The 25,600-nt window shown below is 37.7% G+C and overlaps 1 protein-coding gene and 1 non-coding gene across 2 annotated transcripts in view; one reads left to right on the top strand and one right to left on the bottom strand.

Moving 5' to 3' along the window:
* HSF5 (heat shock transcription factor 5) overlaps positions 1-23,745 on the top strand; it is a 49,253-nt gene extending 25,508 nt beyond the window's left edge. The window contains exon 6 of the mRNA XM_059047724.1: positions 23,675-23,745. Coding sequence (XP_058903707.1) covers positions 23,675-23,745 — 71 coding nt within the window. The remainder of the gene's footprint in view (positions 1-23,674) is intronic.
* On the bottom strand, positions 22,879-23,006 carry LOC131747170 (U6atac minor spliceosomal RNA). The gene has a single exon (XR_009332800.1). It is a non-coding gene; the product is annotated as a U6atac minor spliceosomal RNA (small nuclear RNA).
* Positions 23,746-25,600: the final 1,855 nt, after the last annotated feature.

Raw genomic sequence — 25,600 nt, forward strand, 5'->3', positions numbered from 1 at the left:
AAATGGAATAGCCACAGTTCTTAAAAAAAACACCTTGTCAAAATTCACACAAGAAGAACCAATGAATAGCCCTGTATAGATTAAAGAAGTTGGTTATCAAACATTTTCCTCAAAAGAAGAAAGAAAACTACAGACTAATAATCCTCATGAATATAGATGCAAAAATAATTAACAAAATATAAGTAAATTGAATGCAACAATATGTAAAAAGGATGATAGACAAACAAAGTAGAGTTTGTCTCAAGAATGCTAGGCTTGATTGAATTTCAAATGCTAATATTATTCACCATATTAATAGAGTAAAGGAGAAAAAACTCTATGATGATTTCAGTAGATTCAGGGAGAGCACCTGACAGACTTCAGCACTCATTCGTATAAAAACTCTCAGCAAAGTAGGAATAGTAGAACATTTCTCAAACTGATAAAGAGTATCTATGAAATATGTATAGTGAGGATCACGATTAATAGTGAAAGACTAAACTATTTACTCAAGGGATTGGGAACAAGGCAAGGATGCCTACTTTACCACTTGTACTCAGTATTGTACTGGTGGACCTAGCCATTGCAATAGGCAAGAAAAAGAAGTAAAAGGCATAAAGATTGGAAAGCACACAATTGGAAAATGAAATTTTAAAAAAAATCAAACATTTATGGTAGGCCCCAAATCATAAGATACCTAGGAATAAGTTGAACAAAGGATGTCTAAGGCCTCTATGCTGAAAACTACAAATTTTGCTGACAGAAATTAAAGAAGACAAATAAATGGAAAGATGTGCCATGTTCATGGATAAGAATACCCAGTATTGTTAAAGTGAGAGTTCTCCCCAAGTTGATCTATAAATTCAATGCAATCCTAATCAAAATTCTAGTAGACTTTTTTTTCTTTAATGACAAGCTGATTCTAAAATTTAAAAGAAAATGCAAAGGACAGAGATTAACCAAAGCAATTTTTAAAAATAAAATATTGGAGGAGACTTTACCAGATTTCAAGACTTACCATGAAGCTAAAATAATCAAAATGTTTGGTATTGGTGAAAAGAGGGACCTATAGATGAATGAAACAAAATAGAGAGTCCAGAAATAGATCTGTACATATGTGGTCAATTGATTTTCAACAAAGGTGCTAAGGCAGTGCAATGGAAAAAGGAATGTGTTTTCAACAAAAATTAACATTGACCCATACCTCGGCCTGAAGGAGCAAGATGGTGGAGTAGAAGGATGTGCACTCACTCCCTCTTGCAAGAGCAGCGGAATCAAAACTAACTGCTGAACAGTCGTCGACAGGAAGACGCTGGAACTCACCAAAAAAGATACCCCACATCCAAAGACAAAGGAGAAGCCACAGTGAGACGGTAGGAGGGGCTCAATCACAATAAAATCAAATCCCATAACTGCTGGGTGGGTGACTCACAGACTGGAGAACACTTAGACCACAGAAGTCCACCCACTGGAGTGAAGGTTCTGAGCCCCACGTCAGGCTTCCCAACCTGGGGGTCTGGCAACAGGAGGAGGAATTCCTAGAGAATCAGAATTTGGAGGCTAGCAGGATTTGATTGCAGGACTTCGACAGGACTGGGGGAAACAGACTCCATTCTTGGAGGGCACACACAAAGTAGTATGTGCATCAGGACCCAGGGGAAGGAGCAGTGACCCCCATAGGATACTGAACCAGACCTACCTGCTAGTGTTAGAGGGTCTCCTGCAGAGGCGGGGGGTGGCTGTGGCTCAATGTGAGGACAAGGACACTGGCAGCAGAAGTTCTGGGAAGTACTCTTTGGCATGAGCCCTGCCAGAGTCAGCCATTAGCCCCACCAAAGAGCCAGGTAGGCTCCAGTGTTGGATTGCCTCAGGCCAAACAACCAACTGGGAGGGAACCCAGCCCCACCCATCAGCAGATAAGCAGATTAAAGTTTTACTGAGCTCTGCCCACCACCAGTCCCTCCCATCAGGAAACTTGCACAAGCCTCTTAGATAGCCTCATCCACCAGAGGGCAGACAGCAGAAGCAAGAAGAACTACAATCCTGCATCCTGTGGAACAAACACCACATTCACAGAAAGATAGACAAGATGAAAAGACAGAGGGCTATGTGCCAGATGAAGGAACAAGATAAAACCCCAGAAAAACAACTAAATGAAGTGGAGATAGGCAACCTTCCAGAAAAAAAATTCAGAATAATGATAGTGAAGATGATCCAGGACCTTGGAAGAAGAATGGAGGCAAAGATCGAGAAGATGCAAGAAATGTTTAACAAAGACCTAGAAGAATTAAAGAACAAACAAACAGAGACGAACAATACAGTAACTGAAATGAAAAATACAATAGAAGGAATCAGTAGCAGAATAACTGAGGCAGAAGAACAGATAAGTGACCTGGGAGACAGATGGTAGAATTCACTTCCATGGAACAGAATAAAGAAAAAAGAATGAAAAGAAATGATGATCTTTTGACAAAATTCAACACCCATTTATGATAAAAACTCTCTAGAAAGTGGGCACAGAGGGAACCTACCTCAACATAATAAGGGCCATATATGACAAACCCACAGCAAACATCATTCTCAATGGTGAAAATCTGAAAGCATTTCCTCTAAGATCAGGAACAAGACAAGGATGTCCACTCTCGCCCCTATTATTCAACATAGTTTTGGAAGTCCTAGCCACAGCAATCAGAGAAGAAAAAAAATAAAAGGAATACAAATTGGAAAAGAAGAAGTAAAACTGTCACTGTTTGCAGATGAGATGATACTATACATAGAGAATCCTAATGATGCCACCAGAAAACTACTAGAGCTAATCAATGAATTTGGTAAAGTACCAGGATACAAAATGAATGCACAGAAATCTCTTGCATTCGTATACACTAATGATGAAAAATCTGAAAGAGAAATTAAGGAAACACTCCCATTTACCATTGCAACAAAATGAATAAAGTACCTAGGAGTAAACCTACCTAGGGAAATAAAAGACCTGTATGCAGAAAACTATAAGACCCTGCTGAAAGCAATTAAAGATGATACAAACAGATGGAGAGACATACCATGTTCTTGGATTGTAAGAATCAACATTGCGAAAATGACTATATTACCCAAAGCAATCTCCAGATTCAGTGCAATCCCTATCAAACTACCAATGGCATTTTTCACAGAACTAGAACAAAAAAATTTCACAATTTGTATGGAGACACAAAAGACCCCGAATAGCCAAAGCAACCTTGAGGAAAAAACACGGAGCTGGAGGAATCAGACTTCAGACTATACTACAAAGCTACAGTAATCAAGACAGTATGGTACTGGCACAAAAACAGAAGTGTAGATCAATGGAACAATATAGAAAGCCCAAAGATAATCCCACACACCTATGATCAACTAATCTATGACAAAGGAGTCAAGGATATACAATGGAGAAAAGACAGTCTCTTCAATAACTGGTGCTGGGAAAACTGGATGGCTACATGCACAAGAATGAAGTTAGAACACTCCTTAACACCATACACAAAAATAAACTCTAAATGGATTAAGGACCTAAAGTTAAGACCGGACACTATAAAATTCTTAGAGGAAAACATAGGAAGAACACTCTCTGACATAAATCACAGCAAGATCTTTTTTTGATCCACCTCCTAGAGTAATGGAAATAAAAGCAAAAATAAACAAATGGGACCTAATGAAACTTAAAAACTTTTGCAAAACAAAGGAAACTACAAACAAGACGAAAAGACAGCCCTCAGAATGGGAGAAAATATTTGCAAACGAATCAGCGGACAAAGGATTAATCTCCAAAATATGTAAACAGCTCATGCAGCTCGATATTAAAAAAACAAACAACCCAATCAGAAAATGGGCAGGAGACCTAAATAGACATTTCTCCAAAGAAGACATACAGATGGCCAAGAAGCACATGAAAAGCTGCTCAACATCACTAATTATTAGAGAAATGCAAATCAAAACTACAGTGAGGTATCACCTCACACCAGTTAGAATGGGCATCATCAGAAAATCTATAAACAAATGTTGGCGAGGGTGTGAAGAAAAGGGAACCCTCTTGCACTGTTGGTGGGAATGTAAATTGATACAGCCACTATGGAGAACAGTATGGAGGTTCCTTAAAAAACTAAAAATAGAATTACCATATAACCCAGCAATTCCACTACTGGGCATATACCCAGAGAACACCATAATTCAAAAAGACACATGCACCCCAATGTTCATTGCAGCACTATTTACAATAGCCAGGTCATGGAAGCAACCTAAATGCCCATCGACAGATGAATGGATAAAGAAGATGTTGGAAATACACACAGTGGAATATTACTCAACCATAAAAAGGAACGAAATTGGGTCATTTACAGAGATGTGGATGGATCTAGAAACTGTCATACAGAGTGAAGTAAGTCAGAAGGAGAAAAACAAATATCATATATTAACGCGTATATGTGGAACCTAGGAAAATGGTACATATGAATCAGTTTGCAGGGCAGAAATAGAGACACAGATGTAGAGAACAAATGTATGGACACCAAGTGGGGAAAGGGGGGGCGGGGGATGAACTGGGCGATTGGGATTGACATGTATACACTGATATTTATAAAATGGATAACTAATAAGAGCCTGTTGTATAAAAAAATAAATGAAATTCTAAAATTAAAAAAAATTGAGCCATACCTCGCACCATACATAAAAATTAACTAAAAAAGGGATAAAAAAGAAAAAAAAATTAACTGAAAATGAATCACAGACCTAAATATAAAAACTATAAAACTTTTTGAAAAAAAAATAAGAGACAAGCTTTGCTACTTCGGGCAAAAATTTCTTAAAACACAAAAAGTATGATCAATTAAAAAAATAATAAATTGGATTTCATCAAAATTTAAAACTTCTGCTCTTTGATAGATATCATTCAGAAAATGAAAAGGCAAGCCAAAGCCTAGGAGAAAATATTGACAGCACATGTATCAAAACAAAGACATGTCTAGAATATAAAAACTCTTACAGTGCAGTTCAAAAATGGGGTACAATATGAACAGACATTTCACAAAAGATACAAAAATGGCCAGTAAGCACATGAATAGATGTTTAATCATCAGAGAAGTCAGGTTAAAACTGCAATGAGATATCACTACACACCAATTAGAATGGCTAAAATTTTTTAAAAAGGAATAAAACATGACCATACCAGGTGTTGATAGGGCACTGGAACTCTCATACACTGCTAGTATAACCACTTTTGGAAACAGTTTGGCAGTTTCTTAAAAATTAAGTTAAATATATAATAAAATCAAGTTACACTTTGCCCATCCACTTCTCTCAACCTAATGGCACCTATATTGAGATCATCTGAAAAAGAGTGTTTGGGAAGATAACAGCCTTAATCTCACCTTTGCCATAGTCTATCAGAGATACTTGAGAAAAGCTTGAGGCCCTCTTTAGAGGTACCTCTAACTACTGTTTCAAGTTGGGATAGTAAAGTTCTTTGATGCACACCCCAAATTACTGAATGCTAGTCAGTTGGTTTTCAACCACAGACAGAGGAATATTCCCTTCCGTCTCTGCTTGCACCCTGGCTACCTCTAGCCTGAGTTCATCTCTTATTTTAGGGCTTTGCTGAATGTATCAAGAAAACAGCTAACACATTGTGAATTTTGTCAGCCTTTCCCCGTATGGTTACATTCTCGCTTGGCATGTGGTCTGCTTTCCAGGGTATCACAGGCAATGATTTTACCAAATGTTTTGACATAGATTTCAAAGATCACCAATGTTCTAGCCTGATGTGTCTTAACCACCTGCTGCTGTCTGACTGCTAAGCCAGTACCACATATTTTAATTTGAATTACAGCAGCACCTCACTTATAGATTCCAAATTCCATATTAGTCCACATATAAGTTAGGCTACTGTAAAAAACAAAACAAAACAAAAACCAGTGTCTTAAACAAAAGCTTCGCTTTTCTCTGCTAGCCCTCAGGTGTTACATGGTGAAAGATGGCCCACCACTCTATCCTCATGTCAGCCAGCAGGGTGCTATAAATATCCCTTCCTTTTATGAGCATAATCACTGCTTATGCTCACATCAGTTTGACTAGAACTTAGTCACACGAACAGGCTGCAGGGTAGCTTGGAAATGTGGTCTGTAGCTGTGTCCATTTGCCTGTGTAAACAATAGCATGATTTAAAAGAAGAGTAAATATTAGGAGACAACTAGCAGTCTCTGTTACATGGACTAAGAGAAAATATTTATAACACAAAATATAAAGCATTGTATTCATAATACATAAAAGCTTCTACAAATCATTAAGAAATAAAGCAATCCAATAAAAAGAAATAAAATAATATTAATGTGTAGTTCAATTGAAGAAATACACATGATCAATAAGTGTATAGAAAGATGTTGAACCACTCAGATAAATCAGTAATCAGAGGAATGCAAGTTATAAATCAACCAAAAAAATTTTTTTTTGCTAATCTGACAAAACTTAAATTATTGATAATATCCAGGTTGATAAAGGCGTAGGGAAAAAGGAACCTCCTATACACTGTAATTGGAATGTAAATTTGTAGAGCCATTTGGAGGGCAATTTGGCATGATCTGTAAATCACTAAAATGCTTATGTGCTTTGACTCAGGAATCGCATTCCCAGGAATCTCTCCTACAGAGTTCAGTGTAGTGTGTTATTTATAATAGCAAACATTTGGAAAAAAGCATAAATGCCTGACAGTGGAGTATTAGACAAACTATGATAAATTCATGTAATGAAACACTGTGCAACTATTTAACAAAATAAAGTAGCTTGATATGTTGTTACTTGGAAAGATAGAAAGTGTTCGTAATATGTTAAGTGAATGAAGCAAGTTGCAGCATACTGTGTCTAGTACAACCCCCTTTCTAGAACAAAATATATATATATATACTGTAAAATTATAGGGAAAAGTCTGGAAGTAAATAAAACTGATACATAAAACAGTGGTCACCACCAGGAAAGTAGAATTGGAGGTGTAGAGAAGTATTTTTTTTACTTCTTAATTTGTGTATGAGTGTACACAACGGTGGGATTATGGGGAAATCTCCCTTTTTGTATTTTTCTAGATTTTTTAAATTAAAAAAAATTTTAAATAGTTTAAATACTGTAAAGAGTTTCTATAGTATGAATATAAAAGCCTCAAAATAATAGGAATGAGCAATTTAATGTTTTGAAAAAAAATTTATCTCCCAGATATTAACCCGACTTTTGAGATTTAGATACGATTTGATTCAAGCTAACCTTATCCCACACCAGAAATGCTTTTCTAAGATTTATGAGAATTTCTAGGGCTTACAGTGGCTTTTATTTTTGAGTTTCTGCTTTTGCTTAATTCTAGATTCATTCATTTCTCACCTCCTGTAGGTGTTCTGTCTGCTCCTTGCCAGACCAGCTGCAGAGCTCAGCCCCCTTACTTTGATTTCTCCCCTCCCCTGAGCATTTACATTAGGTATTTGTATGTGTAGCACACTTTTCTGAAGATTTGGTGAGGTTGAAAAAGTGTTTGCATTTAAAATATTGCAAATAATTTAAAATGGAATGTTAGCCATTGTTCTTTTTAAAGGGCCTTCAGTCAGTTTACCGCCTTCTCACCTTTCCTGGTCAGTAGTCAGTGTGGCCTCCTGTCGTGTTGTCCTCTTTCCTTGTACTAGCACCACACCTTCTCTTCTCTGATATCTTTTTTTTTTCATGTTCTTTAACCAGGCCCTGAATTTTGTGTCTTAGGCAGAGAAGGTTAGGAATCTCTTCTGTTTCCTAATGAGGCCTTGAGACCTCATCTTGCCCAACCAAGACAACCTGTCAAGATATAGTCTTCAACAGACAGTTACCTCCCCAAGAGGAACTCTGGTGCCTGCTGTTGAAATAATTTCCTCTTATGGTTGTAAGTGTAACTGTTAAGTAGTTAGCACATTAATTATCTTTTTTAACTCTTCCTTTTTTTTTTTTTCTAATTAAGCCTTATCCTTTGGTCAGTGGTGTTGACAGGTGAGTCTTAATTGACCTTGGCTTCCTGCTGTGAAAGAGAGGAGTTGTGAAATTTTGGCATTATTATGACATCGAATCATATTTTCATTTTATTAGGGGCAGGGAGCAAGTAACTTATGCTTAAACTAGAACCTGTTTGCTAAAAAGTTAGCTTTTGTAATGAAAGTGTAAGGAGAAATACAATTCATGAAGTTGCAAATTCTTCTTCCTTGATAGAACTTAGCCTAACAAACAGTTGGTCTATGAAAACATGGCTACATATATAAGGTCCTGTGGCATTAAAAGATTTTAACCAAAGTCAGTATAAAATTTATATACTATCTATTAGAGGCTGTACAGCACAGTCAATAGGAAGAAAGCTTCTGGTATTAGAAAAAACTAAATTAAAATCTGGATTCTGCTATTTACTTAACTTCACTGAGCCTGAGTTTCTTCATCTGTAAAATGAAGACAATAATAAAACATATGTTTATATAAAACATGTAACTGGCTTAGTATGGCACCTGGCACATAGTAAGTACATGGTAGCAACAGAATTTTAGCAAAATTATTATTTTCATAATACTTACTATTTTGATGTTTATTACTGTCAAATGCTTTTCAAATGACTGGTCTCACTTTAAATTCATGTGGGCTCTTAGTGTTGCCAGCAGTTCTATAATATTTCCCTAGTCAGTACACTCCCCATTTTCCAAAGGCACTTTATCATATCTTCTCTCTGCTCCAACTTCCAACACAACTCCTCTCTTTTCATTCTCAGCTATGACCTTGTTTCTTACTGAGAAAATAGAAGCAGCTAGAAGAGAACTTTCCTATCTTTCCACCAACAAATTTATCAGTCTACCACTTGTGTAACTCTACACTCTGCCTTTCTTCCTATTATAATGGAAGAAAGCCAGTCCTCCCATATGTGTACACAGTCCCCTTTTGTGTACTCACAGGCTTAGCCCTGAACAGTTATCCCCCCTTACTCTTCAATAATTACATCTTACCTTTTATGTTAGATGATTCCCATCAGCATACAAACATGCCATCATAGGTTCTATGTTAAAAGAAATTCCTCTCACCTTCCCTTCATTCATATTTTCATCCAGCTACCCCTCCTTTTTTCTCTTCCTCTTAGAGAAAAGCTCTTTGAAAGCCTATCCTTATCTCAACCAGGTTTTCCAATCAGGTTTTCATTCCGGCTACGCAGCTGAAACTGTTCATGTCAAGGTTTCCAATTACTGCCATGTTGCCAAATCCTGTGGTCCATTCTCAGTCCCACTTGACTGTACCTCAGCAGCATTTGAACAGACTACCTCAACCTTCCTGAAATACTTTCTTCACTTGGCTTCTGGAACATCACCCTTTCCTGGTTTTCCTTTAACCTCACTGGCCACTTTGTAGTTTCTTTTACCGAATCTTCTTTATCTTCCCTGACTTCTAAATATTGATGAGTCCCAGAGGGCAATTCTTAGACCCCTTTCCTTCTCTCTCTATTCATTTCCTAGGTTATACCAACAAGTCTCATTGCTTTTATTGTCTAAATGGTGATGATTCCTAAATTTATATCTAAGCCTCTATCTTCTCTGAACTCCAGATGTGCATATCTTTTTCCCCTTGCCACTTTTTGGTTGGATGTCGAGTAGTGTCCCCAGTGCATTATAATGCCACCCTTTCCCCAGTTTTACTTATTTCAGGAAATAATACTTCTAGTCACCTCTAGTCAACCAGAAGTCTTGGAATCTTCCTTGACTCTCTTCTCTCACATCCCACATCCAACCCATCAGCAAGTTCTGTCAGCTCTGTCTCAGTGTAGATCCAGAATCTGACCATTTCTTATCACCTTTACAGGCTATCACCATGGTCCAAGCCACTACATCTCTTGCCTAGTTCTTTCTGCTTCCACTGTGTGCCCCTACAGTTTTTTCTCCACACAGCAATCAGAGTGATACTTTAAAATTATTTCCCTGTTTAATTTTTTCCAGTGGTTTTCCATCACATTTAGAATAAAATCTAAAAATCCTTACTGTGATTTGGCTCCTGGTAACTGCTCTGACTTTATCTCCTACCACCTTCTGTCTCTCTCATCTATTCCAGCCATAGCAGCCCCTTCACTGTTGTTTGAATGCCCCAAGCATATGGTCCTGCCGTCACACTTGCTGTTCCCTCTGCCCGAAATGCTCTTCACCCAGGTATTCACGCGACTTGCTCCTTCATTTCATTCAGCTCTCTGCTCAAATGCCAGCTCATTATAGGGACCTTCCTGATCCTATTGTCTGTAGTAGCACCCTATTCTCCATGTCCTGCCCTCCTTCAGTCCCTATTCTTTTTCCTTGGTTTTCTTCTATAATGTTCATCACTACTTGACATTTTATATTTATTATTTTTCACCCCCTCTAGAAGGTTAGTTCCATGAGGGCAAGGATTTTGTTTTGTTCATTGCTGTATCTCCAGCAACTAGAGTATTACTTGTGGCACTCAATGTTTATACACTGTTATCTTACTAATATACTTTTTAAAAAAGATCCTTGGAAAAAAGCAATCTTAAAAAAATTGTGGTAAAATACACATAACATAAAGTTTACCATCTTAACCATTAAAAATTTTTAAAAAAATTTTTGCTGTGTTGGGTCTTCGTTTCTGTGCGAGGGCTTTCTCTAGTTGTGGCAAGCGGGGGCCACTCTTCATCGCAGTTGCACGGGCCTCTCACTATCGCGGCCTCTCTCGTTGTGGAGCACAGGCTCCAGACGCGCAGGCTCAGTAGTTGTGGCTCACGGGCCTAGTTACTCCACGGCATGTGGGATCCTCCCAGCCCAGGGCTCGAACCCGTGTCCCCTGCATTGGCAGGCAGATTCTCAACCACTGCGCCACCAGGGAAGCCCTTAACCATTTTTAAGTGTATAGTTCAGTGGCATTAAGTACATTCACATTGTTCTGCTACCATCACCACCATCCATCTCCAGAACTCTTTTCATTTTGCAAAACTGAAACTCTGTACTAAACAATTCCTATTCCTCTCCTCCCCCCAGACCCTGGAAAACCTATTTTACTTTCTGTCTCAATGAACAATCTTTAATTAGCCAACGAAAGATAAGTTTTGAACATCTGGGGAGTCAAATTCAACCCATAGGTTGCTTTTAATTAGTGCTTATTAACAACTACTCTGGAGTTGGTACAGTGCCAGGTACACTAGGGTTACAAAAGTAGTGTCCTGTACAGTTCTATTTTGCTGGAACTAAGAATTGCATATGTCTTACTAAAGATAACCATCCTATATCTCGTTACTATGCTCTGACATTGAAAACTGAGATGTGTTTGGTTATGAGTTTTATTTTTATGGCCATCTTCTGCTTTCCCCTTCTTTTTGTCCCATCATTTCAAACTGATAGGAAAGTATACATTTTTAGGAGAAATTCACATAACAGAAAATTAACGACTTTAAAGTGAAAAGTTCCATGGGATTTAGGACATTCACAATGTTCGTGCAACCTCTATCTAGTTCCAAAACATTTGCATCACTCCAAAAGAAAACCCCACATTCATTAAGCAGTTGCTCTTCGTTCCGTCCTCCCCCAAGCCCTTGGCAACCAACAATCTGTGTTCCATCTCTATGGATTTACCTATTCTGGATATTTTGTATAAATGAAATCATACAATGTGTGACCTTTTTGTGTCTGGTTTATTTCACTTGGCATGATGTTTTCAAAGTTCATCCACAAGGTAACATGTATATCAGAACTTCATTCCTTCTTATGGCTAAATAGTATTACGTTGTATGTATATATGACAGTTTTTTATCCACTCATCTGCTGATGGGCATTTGGGCTATTTCTACCTTTTGGCTATTGTGAATAGTGCTGCTATAAACATTGTACATGAATTTGAGTATCTGATATCAATTCTTTTGGGGATATACCTAAGAGTGGAATTGCTGGATCATTTGGTAATTCTATGTTTAACTATTGAGGAACTGGCAAGCTATTTTCCATAATGGCTGAACCGTTTTACATTCCCACCAGCAATGGACAAGAGTCCCCATTTCTCCACATCCTCCCTAGCACTTGTTATTTTCTGCTTTTTATTATCACTATAGTCATCCTAAGTAGGTATGAAGTGGTATCTATCTTATTGTGGGTTTGATTGCATTTCCCTCATGACTAATGATGTTAAACATCTTTTCATGTGCTTGTTGGACATTTGTAGATCTTCTTTGGAGAAAAGATAATTTTTTGGACAACTGTATAATAATATTCGATTTGATGAAATATTCTCCTATTTTGGTTAGATTTCTCTTGGTTAAAGCTGTGGTGTGTGCTATTAGAGCAGAAGTTGGTAAACTGTGGCCTATGGGCCAAGTCTAACTCACTGATTGTTTTTATATGGCCTGCAAGCTAAGCATGTAGCTAAGCTAAGTAAATTTTTCTACATTTTAAATGGTTGCGGGGGGTGGGGATCAAAAGAAGAATATTTCATGACACTTGGAAATGATTCAAATTTCAGTATCCATAAATAAAGTTGAATTGGAACACACAACCATACCATACATTTACATATTATCTGTGGTTTCATACTGCATCAGCAGAGTTGAGTAGTTGCAATAGAGGCCATGTGGCCCATAAAGCCTAAAGTATTTGCTATCTGGCTCCTTACAGAAAAAGTTTGTCTACTCTGTGTCTTACTTCATTCTGCTGCTATGACAAAAATACCATTGACTAGGTGGCTTATAAATAACAGAATTTTTTTCTCACAGTTCTGGATGCTGGGAAATCCAGGATCAAGGTGCCAACAGATTCAGTGTCTGGTGAGAGCCAGTTTCCTGGCTCATAGACTGCCATCTTCTTGCTGTGTCCTCACATGGCAGAAGGGACAAAGGAGCTCTCTGGGGTCTCTATTTTAAGGACACTAATTTCATTCATAAGAGCTCCACCCTCAGGACCTAATCACCTCCCCAGAGTCCCACTTTCTAACACCATCACATTGGGGGTTAGGTTTTAATACATGAATTTTGAGGAGATATAAACATGCAGTCTATTACACCCTGTATTAGAAAGTCCTCATTCTTAGCTTCTAATTTTTCACAGTCCTGATCATTGATGGCCAGAGAAGCCATTAAGAGTCAGGAGGGGCCCCTGGTTGGTTCCTGGGTTTCAGCACACACACACACAAAAAGAGTCAGTAGATACTTGTGGGAGGATTCAAAATGAACTAGTATTCAGTTTAGTTCTTGTAGATGACTAAATATTTTTTATTTTGATGTATACTAAATCCAAGTTTAAAGTATTAAAGATAGGAACTAAATGTAAAATTTCTAAAGTATCACTTAAATTTCAACTGTCGCTATCATTAGGAGTACCTCCCCTCAATAAAGTTCCAACTCTCACATTATTTATGGTAAAAATAAGAGCATTTCTTGAAATCACCTCTAAAGACTCCTTTGGCCCCAAATTCTGAAGTACTATGATTCCACCATTAACTGTTGGAATGTCATTATGTTGCTCAATATCCCATTGAACAGGGGTTTCCTGTATCCCAGAACTTATCAGTGCCCTTCTGTAACTGAATTATTTTGAAAATTTGTCTTCCCTAGGGCATCTTCTTACACTTTAAGCTTTCTTTGAATTTTTTTTCAAGTAGGAGACTTCAAGTTGGTTAGGTATCCAGATTGTACTGATTTCAGTAGATGTGCGTTTTGTTAGAAGGAGGTTGTTAATCACAGTCATTGCCATGCTGTGTGTAGGCCTTTTGAACACGTGTTGACTTAGGAAAATACCTTTTGGATTAAAAAAACATCAAGAGGTGCAGAAAATTAGACTCAATAATGCTCCTCCAATTTCTACAATGATATTACCCTAAACCAAGATAGGGTAATATCAGCCAGATATTAATCACCCTAATAACACCCAGATATCAGTCTTATTGTGCAAGCTACACTCTCTTATGTTCTGATGGGTTACTTTATAGTTAAGGGAAAATGAATGTTTAAGAGGAAAGTTCAATCCATTCCTGAAGAAAGGACTTCTCGTTTTGTAGCTATTGGATTATGGATGAGATTTCGTTAAGGTAATAGCCTCCAAATCCTAGAGAGTGCTCTCAGTAGGAGTTAACATTCCCAGGGAATTTCCTGGCCATCCAGTGGTTAGGTCTCCGTGCTCTCATTGCCAAGGGCCTGGGTTTGATCCCTGGGCAGGGAACTAAAATCCCACAAGCTGCATGGTGTGGCCAAAAAAAAAAAAAAAAAATCCCAAATGAGTAGATGCAATGTTCCTGTCCCTGGAGGCCTTTCAGTTCTCAAATCAACTCAGCCACTGTGATTCTCAAACACTTATCTTCTCTGATGAGTATACAAGGTTCTCTTCTTTTTTTTCTCTCTCTCTATGTATTTTATTTTTTATTGGAGTGTAGTTGTTTTACAGTGTTGTGTTAGTTTCTACTATACAGCAAAGTGGAGTTCCCTGTGCTATACAGCAGGTTCTCATTAGCTATCTACTTTATACATATTAGTGTATATATGTCAATCCCAATCTCCCAATTCTTCCCCCCCGCCCCCGACTTTCCCCCCTTGGTGTCCATACATTTGTTCTCTACATCTGTGTCTCTGTTTCTGCCTAGCAAACCAGTTCATCTGTACCATTTTTCTAGACTCCACATATATGCGTTAATGTACAATATTTGTTTTTCTCTTTCTGACTTACTTCACTCTGTATGACAGTCTCTAGATCCATCCACGTCTCTACAAGTGACCCAGTTTCGTTCCTTATTATGTCTGAGTAATATTCCATTGTGTACATGTACCACCTCTGCTTTATCCATTCGTTGGTCGATGGACATTTAAGTTGCTTCCATGACCTGGCTGTTGTAAATAGTGCTGCAATGAACACTGGGGTGCATGTGTCTTTTTGAATTATGGTTTTCCCTGGGTATATGCCCAGTAGTGGGATTGCTGGGTCATGTGGAAATTCTATTTTTAGTTTTTTAAGGAACTGCCACACTGTTCTCCATAGTGGCTGTATCAGTTTACATTCCCACCAACAGTGCAAGAGGGTTCCCTTTTCTCCACACCCTCTCCAGCATTTGTTGTTTGTAGATTTTCTGATGATGCCCATTCTAACTGGTGTGAGGTGATACCTCACTGTAGTTTTGATTTGCATTTCTCTAATAATTAGTGATGTTGAGCAACTTTTCATGCGCTTCTTGGCCATCTGTATGTCTTCTTTGGAGAAATGTCTATTTAGGTCTTCTGCCCATTTTCTGATTGGGTTGTTTGTTTTTTAAATATCAAGCTGCATGAGCTGTTTATACATTTTGGAGATTAATCCTTTGTCCATTGCTTCATTTGCAAATATTTTCTCCCATTCTGAGACTAGTCTTTTTGTTTTGCTTATAGTTTCCTTTGTTTTGCAAAAGTTTTTAAGTTTCATTAGGTCCCATTTGTTTATTTTTGTTTTTATTTCCATTATTCTAGGAGGTGGGTCAAAAAAGATCTTGCTGTGATTTATGTCAGAGAGTGTTCTTCCTATGTTTTCCTCTAAGAGTTTTATAGTGTCTGGTCTTACCTTTAGGTCCTTAATCCATTTTGAGTTTATTTTTGTGTATGGTGTTAGGGAGTGTTCTAATTTCATTCTTTTACATGTAGCCATCCAGTTTTCCCAGCACCAGTTATTGAAGAGACTGTCTTTTCTCTATTGTATATCCTTGACTCCTTTGTCATAGATTAGTTGACCATAGGTGCGTGAGTTTATCTCTGGGCTTTCTATCCTGTTCCATTGATCTATATTTCTGTTTTTGTGTCAGTACCATATTGTCTTGATTACTGTAGCTTTGTAGTATAGTCTGAAGTCAGGGAGTCTGATTCCTCCAGCTCCGTGTTTTTTCCTCAAGGTTGCTGTGGCTATTCGGGGTCTTCTGTGTCTCCATACAAATTGTGATATTTTTTGTTCTAGTTCTGTGAAAAATGCCATTGGTAGTTTGATAGGGATTGCATTGAATCTGTAGATTGCTTTGGGTAGTATAGTCATTTTCACATTACTGATTCTTCCAATCCAAGAACATGGTGTATCTCTCCATCTGTGTGTGTCATCTTTGATTTCTTTCATCAGTGTCTTACAGTTTTCTGAGTACAGGTCTTTTGTCTCCTTAGGTAGGTTTATTCCTAGGTATTTTATTCTTTTTGTTGCAATGGTGAATGGGATTGTTTCCTTAGTTTCTTTTCCTGATCCTTCATTGTTAGTGTATAGGAATGCAAGAGATTTCTGTGCATTAATTTTGTATCTTGCAACTTTACCAAATTCATTGATTAGCTCTAGTAGTTTTCTGGTAGCATCTTTAGGATTTTCTATGTATAGTATCCTGTCATCTGCAAACAGTGACAGTTTTACTTCTTCTTTTCCAATTTGTATTCCTTTTTTTTTTTTTTTTTTTTTTTTTTGCAGTATGCGGGCCTCTCACTGCTGTGGCCTCTCCCGTTGTGGAGCACAGGCTCCGGATGCGCAGGCTCAGTGGCCGTGGCTCACGGGCCCAGCTGCTCTGCGGCATGTGGGATCTTCCTGGACCGGGGCACGAACCCGTGTCCCCTGCATCGGCAGGCAGATTCTCAACCACTGTGCCACCAGGGAAGCCCTGTATTCCTTTTATTTCTTTTTCTTCTCTGATTGCCATGGCTAAGACTTCCAAAACTATGTTGAATAATAGGGGCAAGAGTGGACATCCTTGTCTTGTTCCTAATCTTAGAGGAAATGCTTTCAGATTTTCATCATTGAGAATGATGTTTGCTGTGGGTTTCTCATATATGGCCTTTATTATGTTGAGGGAGGTTCCCTCTATGCCTACTTTCTGGAGTGTTTTTATCATAAATGGGTGTTGAATTTTGTCAAAAGCTCTTTCTGCATCTATTGAGATGATCATATGGTTTTTATCCTTCAATTTTGTTAATATGGTGTATCACATTGATTGATTTGCATATATTGTAGAATCCTTACATCCGTGGGATAAATCCCACTTGATCATGGTGTATGATCCTATTAATGTGTTGTTGGATTCTGTTTGCTAGTATTTTGTTGAGGATTTTGCATATATGTATGCATCAGTGATATTGGTCTATAATTTTCGTTTTTTGTAGTATCTTTGTCTGGTTTTGGTATCAGGGTGATGGTGGCCTCATAGAATGAGTTTGGGAGTGTTCCTTCCTCTGCAATTTTTTTTTTTTTTTGTGTGTGTGTGTGTGTGTGTGTGTGTGTGTGTGTGTGTGTGGTACGCGGGCCTCTCACTGCCTTGGCCTCTCCCGTTGCAGAGCACAGGCTCGGGACGCGCAGGCTCAGCCGCCATGGCTCACAGGCCCAGCCGCTCTGCGGCATGTGGGATCTTCCCGGACCAGGGCACGAACCCGTGTCCCGTGCATCGGCAGGCAGATTCTCAACCACTGCACCACCAGGGAAGCCCCCTCTGCAATTTTTTGGAAGAGTTTGAGAAGGATGGTTGTTAGCTCTTCTCTAAATGTTTGGTAGAATTCACCTGTGAAGCCATCTGGTCCTGGACTATTGTTTGTTGGAAGATTTTTAATCAGAGTCTCAATTTCAGTGCTTGCAATTGGTCTGTTTACATTTTCTATTTCTTCCTGGTTCAGTCTTGGAAGGTTTACCTTTCTAAGAATTTGTCCGTTTCTTCCAGGTTGTCCATTTTATTGGCATAGAGTTGCTTGTCTCTTAGAATACTTTGTATTTCTGCAGTGTCTGTTGTAACTTCTCCTTTTTCATTTCTAATTTTATTGATTTGAGTCCTCTCCCTCTTTTTCTTGATGAGTCTGGCTAATGGTTTATCAATTTTGTTTATCTTCTCAGAGAACTGGCTTTTAGTTTTATTGATCTTTGCTATTGTTTTCTTTGTTTCTATTTCATTTATTTCTGCTCTGATCTTTATGATTTCTTTCCTTCTACTAACTTCAGGTTTTGTTTGTTCTTTCTGTAGTTCCTTTAGGTGTAAGGTTAGATTGTTTGAAATTTTTCTTGTTTCTTGAGGTAGGATTGTATTGCTATAAACTTCCCTCTTAGAACTGCTTTTGCTATATCCCATATGTTTTGGATCATCGTGTTTTCATGGTCATTTGTCTCTAGGTATTTTTTGATTTCCTCTTTGATTTCTTCAGTGATCTCTTGGTTATTTAGTAGTGTATTATTTAGCCTCCATGTGTTTGTGTTTTTTACTTTTTTTTCCTGTAATTTATTTCTAATCTCATAGCATTGTGGTCAGAAAAGATGCTTGATACAATTTCAGTTTTCTTAAATTTGCTGAGGCTTGATTTGTGACCCAAGGTGTGATCTATCCTGGGGAATGTTCCATGTACACTTGAGAAGAAAGTGTAATCTGCTGTTTTTGGATAGAATGTCCTGTAAATATCAATTAAATCTATCCGGTCTATTGTGTCATTTAAAGCCTGTGTTTCCTTATTAATTTTCTGTCTGGATAATCTGTCCATTGTTGTAAGTGAGGTGTTAAAGTCCCTCACTATTATTGTGTTACTGTTGATTTCCTCTTTTATAGCTGTTAGCATTTGCCTTATGTATTGAAGTGCTCCTATGTTGGGTGCATTTGCCTTATGTACTGAGGTGCTCCTATGTTGGGTGTGTATATATTTATAATTGTTATGTCTTCTTCTTGGATTGATCCCTTGATCATTATGTAGTGTCCTTCCTTGTCTCTTGTAACATTATTTATTTTAAAGTCTGTTTTATCTGATATGAGTATTGCTACTCCAGCTTTCTTTTGATTTCCATTTGCATGAAATATCTTTTTCCATCCCCTCACTTTCAGTCTGTATGCATCCCTAGGTCTGAAGTGGGTCTCTCGTAGACAGCATATATATGAGTCTTGTTTTTGTATCCATTCAGCGAACCTGTGTCTTTTGGTTGGAGCATTTAATCCATTCACGTTTAAGGTAATTATTGATGTGTATGTTCCTTTTACCATTTTCTTAATTGTTATGGGTTTGTTTTTGTAGGTCCTTTTCTTCTCTTGTGTTTCTCACTTAGAGAATTTCCTTTAGCATTTGTTGTAGAGCTGGTGTGGTGGTGCTGAATTCTCTTAGCTTTTGCTTGTCTGTAAAGCTTTTGATTTCTCAGTTGAATCTGAATGAGATCCTTGCGGGGTAGAGTATTCATGGTTGTAGGTTCTTCCCTTTCATCACTTTAAATGTATCATGCCACTCCCTTCTGGCTTGCAGGGTTTCTGCTGAGAAATCAGCTGTTAACCTTGTGGAGATTCCTTTGTATGTTATTTGTCATTTTTCCCTTGTTGCTTTTCATAATTTGTCTTTAATTTTTGTCTCTTTGATTACTGTGTGTCTCGGTGTGTTTCTCCTTGGGTTTATCCTGCCTGGGACTGTCTGCACTTCCTGGACTTAGGAGGCTATTTCCTTTCCCATGTTAAGGAAGTTTTCAACTATAATCTCTTCAAATACTTTCTCGGGTCCTTTCTCTCTCTCTTCTCCTTCTGGGACCCCTATGATGTGAATGTTGGTGCGTTTAATGTTGTTCCTGAGGTCTCTTAGGCTGTCTTCATTTCTTTTCATTCTTTTTTCTTTATTCTGTTCTGCAGCAGTGATTTCCACCATTCTGTCTTCCAGGTCACTTATCTGTTCTTCTGCCTCAGTTATTCTGCTATTGATTCCTTCTAGTGTATTTTTCATTTCAGTTATTGTATAGTTCATCTCTGTTTGTTTGTTCTTTAATTCTTCTAGGTGTTTGCTCTTTAATTCTTCTAGGTCTCTGTTAAACATTTCTTACATCTTCTCGATCTTTGCTTCCATTCTTTTTCCGAGGTCCTGGATCATCTTCACTATCATTATTCTGAATTCTTCTTCTGGAAGTTTGCCTATCTCTACTTCATTTAGTTGTTTTTCTGGGATTTTATCTTGTTCCATCATCTGGGATGTAGTCTTCTGCTTTTTCATTTTGTCTGTCTTTCTGTGGTTGTGGTTTTCATTCCACAGGCTGCAGGATTGTAGTTCTTCTTGCTTCTGCTGTCTGCCCTCTGGTGGATCATGGTTCTCTTCTGAATGAAGTCCTATAAATCTCTGGTGACATCAGGCTAGTCTCTGTCTTTTTGCATTTTTATTGGTTTCTATACTTTAATTCCTTGATTGGCAGCTTTGTTAATGAAGGAAGCTCACTTTAATAAAATTATTGTGTTTAGATGCTTGTTATTAGAAGCTGTGTGCCAAATGCTTTTTTTAAAAAACATATTTATTTATTAGGCTCTACTGGTTTTTAGTTGTGGCACACAGGATCTTTGTTGCAGCCTGCGGGATCTAGCTCCCTGACCAGGGATTGAACCCAGGCCCCCTGCATTGGGAGCTCAGAGTCTTAACTACTGGACCACCAGGGAAGTACTGACAAATGCTGTTTTAAAGCCCAATCATTAAAAAAAAAAAAAAAAAGCCCAATCATTAAGGCTAAGAGGGTTTGTTGCTCATGCATAACTCACTACATAACTCATTCTGCGACTATTACAGAGCCATACAGACTATTGTTTCTTTAAACATGCCTATTTGTGATGTGCTGTTGTCCATTATTTGAACCTATCAATACAATAAAATCTCAATTAAATAAATGACATTTGTTCACTGAAAAAAAGAGGATTTGTTGTTGTTGTTCTTCAGTCTGCCTCCCTATAAGAGATCTGTAGTTGCTTTATAGTCTTTACCTTTGTCATTATCAAGAATTCCTACTCTGCTTTCAAAGTAGGGTTGCAGTTGGGTCTATTCATATTCCAAATTCTTATTTTAGTATTTTCTATCACCATATGGCCTCTCCTTCTTATTCTGATATGGAGTTGAAGTGTTTAGAGAATGATCATAGTTAGGTATTACTCATTCTGTATCCTTTGGTCAGCTTTTAAAAATCCTGATGCCTAGGTTGTACTCTATACCAATTAAATCAGAATGTATGGGGGTAAAAGCCCTCGATCTCAGTATTTTTTTAAAGCTCCCCAGGTGATTCCAATTTGCAGCAAGATTTAGAAACCATTGACTTTGCTTATTAGTCATATAGTGTAGAGGTTCTTTCGGTCATCTCTTCACTCCTCAGGATTAATTAGATGACAGAATAATGCATTTTAGTTACTTGAAAAAAAAAGATGTTATATAAATTAAGATATTACTGTAATCATTGTCACTGTTCTTTAGACTGTAAAGACGCCATTTTTGTGGTAAAATATACATAACACAAAATTTACCTTTTTAACCATTTTTAAGTGTACAACTCGGTGGCATTAAGTACATTCACATTATGTACTACCACTACCACCATCCATCTCCAGAACTTTTCTCATCTTCCCAAACTGAAACTCCATATCCATTCCATCCTTCTCTGCAGCCCCTGGCAACCATCATTCTACTTTCTGTCTCTATGAATTTGACAACCTAGCTACCTCATATGAGTAGAATCATACAGTATTTATCCTTTTGTGATTAACTTATTTCAATTAGTGTGATATCTTCAAGGCTCATTCATGTTGTAGCATTTGTCAGAATTTCCTTCCTTTTTAATGCTAAGTAATATTCCCTTGTATGTAGCTACCACATTTTGTTTTTCCATTCATCCATCGATGGACACTTGGATTGCTTTCACTTTTTGGCTATTGTAAATAATGCTGCCATGATCATGGATGTACAAGAAGCCAGTTTTAAGTGATAAACTGATGTCTGTTCTCCCTCTACAAGATGCTTATCTGGATAGATTGCTTGTACTTTTTTTTTTTTTTTTTAATTTTTTTTGGCCTCACAGCATGGCATGCAGGATCTTAGTTCCCCAACCAGGGACTGACCCCTTCCCCCTGCAGTGGAAGCTTGGAGCCCTAACCACTGGACTGCCAGGGAATTCTGAAATTTATTGTTCTTTATGGATAGGTTGTAGTGTTGTTCACCAGATGAGCTAGTACCTTCTCCTAGTGATTGGTCTTCCTTTCACAAAATATGGAAAAAAATTAGATACTGTTCCAAATCCCTCTAGATTTACTCATAGATGGTGGTAGAATTATTTTATTGTATCAGTTGTCTTGCCCAGGCTGTTCATCAATCCTACAGAGGTTGTGTTCTACAAATATAGCAACAAAAGTCTCTGTATGTCTAGTAGGAAATAAAGGACTCATTCTGTATAATTTAGTTTAACTCCAAAATGCTACTAGGACAAAATTGTAAGCCTAAAAATCAACTTAAAAAAGGATCCCTGGTCATGTTGCTCTAGAAATTGTAAACTAATTAGACTGAATCTAGAAGCCACATTAGGATTCCTTCATTGCTGACTATGTTATTCAGATAGGCCATTTAACTCTGTTTCTTTTTTTTTTTTTAACATCTTTATTGGAGTATAATTGCTTTACAATGGTGTGTTAGTTTCTGCTTTATGACAAAGTGAATCAGCTATACATATACCTATATCCCCATATCTCCTCCCCTCCCACCCTCCCTATCCCACCCCTCTAGGTGGTCACAAAGCACTGAGCTGATTTCCTTGCACTATGTGGCTGCTTCCCACTAGCTATCTGTTTTACATTTGGTAGTGTATATATGTCAGTGCCACTCTCTCACTTTGTCCCAGCTTACCCTTCCCCATCCCTGTGTCCTCAAGTCCATTCTCTACATCTGGGTCTTTATTCCTGTCCTGCCCCTAGGTTCTTCAGAACCATTTTTTCTTTGTTTTTTTTTAGATTCCATATATACGTGTTAGCATACGGTATTTTTTTTTCTCTTTCTGACTTACTTCACTCTGTATGACAGACCCTAGGTCCATCCACCTCACTACAAATAACTCAATTTTGTTTCTTTTTATGGCTGAGTAATAGTCAGTTGTATATATGTGCCACATCTTCTTTACCCATTCATCTGTCGATGGACACTTAGGTTGCTAAAAACAGTGGTTAGATGCCATGAAGTAGGTGGCAGTGCCTTAACCGTATGCGTGTTGTCAGGCCCGAAGGCCTTTTCCATCCTTGTCAAGGGGAGTGCTAACCTTCTCTCTCCTTTCATACAACACTTAACTCTATTTCTGTACATGGTCTTAGCTTTTTATGTTAAAGAACCGAGTGCCTGAGCTGAGAGCTCAGTTTTTTTACTTCTTTCCAGTCTTAATGACCACTCTTTGTTTCTTGACCTCCTTGAAGGGTGTACTTTATTTTTTACAGACAATTCAGGTAGACATTTTTATAAGAGAATCAGCTGTGTTAGTGAATAAGTGGAAATTTTTTGGAGGCAATCAACTTTGGAAAGGTAGTGATTACTTATTTTAACATTGTATTTCTGAAGGCATTACTTTTTCATATTCCCAAAACCCACCTATCTATTTTTATAGCATCAAAGAAATGAATTTTCATTTGTGTGTGTTTATTTCACTTTGATCTTTTTGACACTTTTCCTTAATTTTTCACTCATAATAAAAGTCAGTTGAAAAGAGGCTTATCCACATCACTAAAAGGAGAGAAACTTTAAACTTTGTTAGTCTCTGGGTTAACAACTGGGCTGCATCTGTGTGCTTTAGAGGTACAGGAATGCCCCCCAAATTGAGAATCTGATGAGGTAATGTGATTTTAGAGCCCATTCTACAGGTGAAACATAACAACTTGTTCTTCTTGTCTAAAGACTTGTCTATCGAACTCTCCAGTTCGAGAAGCTAAGCGTGAGTAAACAAATCTTTTTTCTTTCTAGATCTTCATCTGCTGGTGGATGTGGCCTGCAAGCAGGAGCACTTTCCACAGGAGGAAGAATTAAAAGAGTGAGAATGGATGACAGACATGACATTGTGCACTGGCTGTAGCTGGAGGCAGACTAGCCTTGCACATGACACACTGTTGGGGCTCTTTCAGTTCTTTAAGGAAAAAAAGTATTTTTGTTTTGTTAATTGAGAATTTTGTTAATTGAGAATTGGGAATTTGGTATTTACTACAGCTGTTCAGTTCAGATTGTTTACCTTGACAAACTACCAAACATCTAGCAGCCTTTTTCTGTTTTTTTTTTGCTGCCCAGATCCCTTTCAAATGAAAGTTCCTGGTCTTCTGTTACAGTCAAAAAGCATCTAAAGACAGCTGCATCTATGGTACCGGAGAATAATCTGTGTGGGTGTCCTGATCTGTCGTCTTGCCACTCTCAAGAGTAGTCAGCACAACTCCAATGGGGAGTTCAGTCTATCTGTTTCAAGTCGCAGTGTGATCCTTTTAGAGAAAATTGTGTGAGAAACAAAGGCATGTGAGGTTACCAAGATCACAGCTCTAAATGGGTCAGGAATTCCAGGGAGAATCTCTGGGAAAGAGTTAATTTTTTCTAAGTGATTAACCAGGAAATGCTCTCACTTCCTAACCCAGTATTCTGTTTCAAAAGCAAGGCGTCCGGACTTGGACCATCCATCACACTTAACAGCCCCTGATTCTTTTATATTTACGGGAGTGTTCTTCTATTTTCATATCTTTCTTTAATTTTAATGATACATTATCATAAATGGTAAGAAGGTTTTGTTAATATATCACTTATTTAATATATCTTCTAAAGAAAAGTATTTAGCTCGTTGAATATAATTGTATTTATAAATGCTGGTATAGTTTAAAGTTTTAAAGCTTTATATTCTTATTAATATTGAGGGGTAGAAGGATAAAGGATGCATATATAATATTTTTATTTTAAAACGGGAATGTTCAATGTGTGAACAAAACCATTAAGAGATTTAACACAGTGTTTTCTTATTTTAGATTTTTGCATTCAGTAAGTATAAATTCTCGTCTACAAAAAAAATTGTGTGCAAATTTGGGGAGAAACTGATTAGTAGTCACCTAACAGAAGCTATACCTCTGATATTTTTAATAGTTTATGTATGGTTTAAGCTTCTGAGAGAAGTTTGGATAGTGGGATAGACTATAACATTTTTATCTTATCCCCTCTTTAGGATCCTAAATTCAAACAGTAGGATTATGGGACTGGTTTTTAGGAGAGGTGTCTTGGATGTCCACTTTCTGTGGTTGATCCCTCACTTGCTCATCCAATGACAGCAGAAAATTTCTGATTTAAAGTCTTTTAAATTGACTAGAACTTTCTTATTGGATTTTGCCTCCGTTTTCCTAATAAGCACTGCAGAAACAAAAGGAAAGCCTAGGAATATGAAACTAGTGAAAAAGGAAAGGCCCTTAGTGATATGACATAAGTACTATTCAAGCCATGGTGGATGTAGCAATTCATTTCTTAAATTGCACTGTGCCTTCCCAATGATGTACTTCCCCAGAAGTGTTACACAGATAGTAGTTTTTTGGAAAAGGATGAGCTCTATATTGGTCTGCAGTGACTCAGGTTAGATATGAAAATAGGTTCTGAAAAGTAACCTGTTTGGTCCATCTGATTAGACTAGACGATGTCCATGTGATGAACATTTATTCATCTTTATTAGCAAGGCTTAAAAGAGGAACAGATTATCAATACTCCTACATCTTTTGGTCAGACTGTGTATTTTGGCAGAGTATGTGAAGAGGAGACCCAGTTTCTATATGAAGGAACTTTGCCTTTTCTCTGTCAGGTTGAAAAGCTGTTATACTATGTAGGTGATATTCATTCCTGCCCTTAAATATGCCCCTCCTGGCTTTGTATATGTTG

This window comes from Kogia breviceps, chromosome 19 (assembly GCF_026419965.1).
Source record: "Kogia breviceps isolate mKogBre1 chromosome 19, mKogBre1 haplotype 1, whole genome shotgun sequence".
Classification (NCBI taxonomy): domain Eukaryota; kingdom Metazoa; phylum Chordata; class Mammalia; order Artiodactyla; family Physeteridae; genus Kogia; species Kogia breviceps.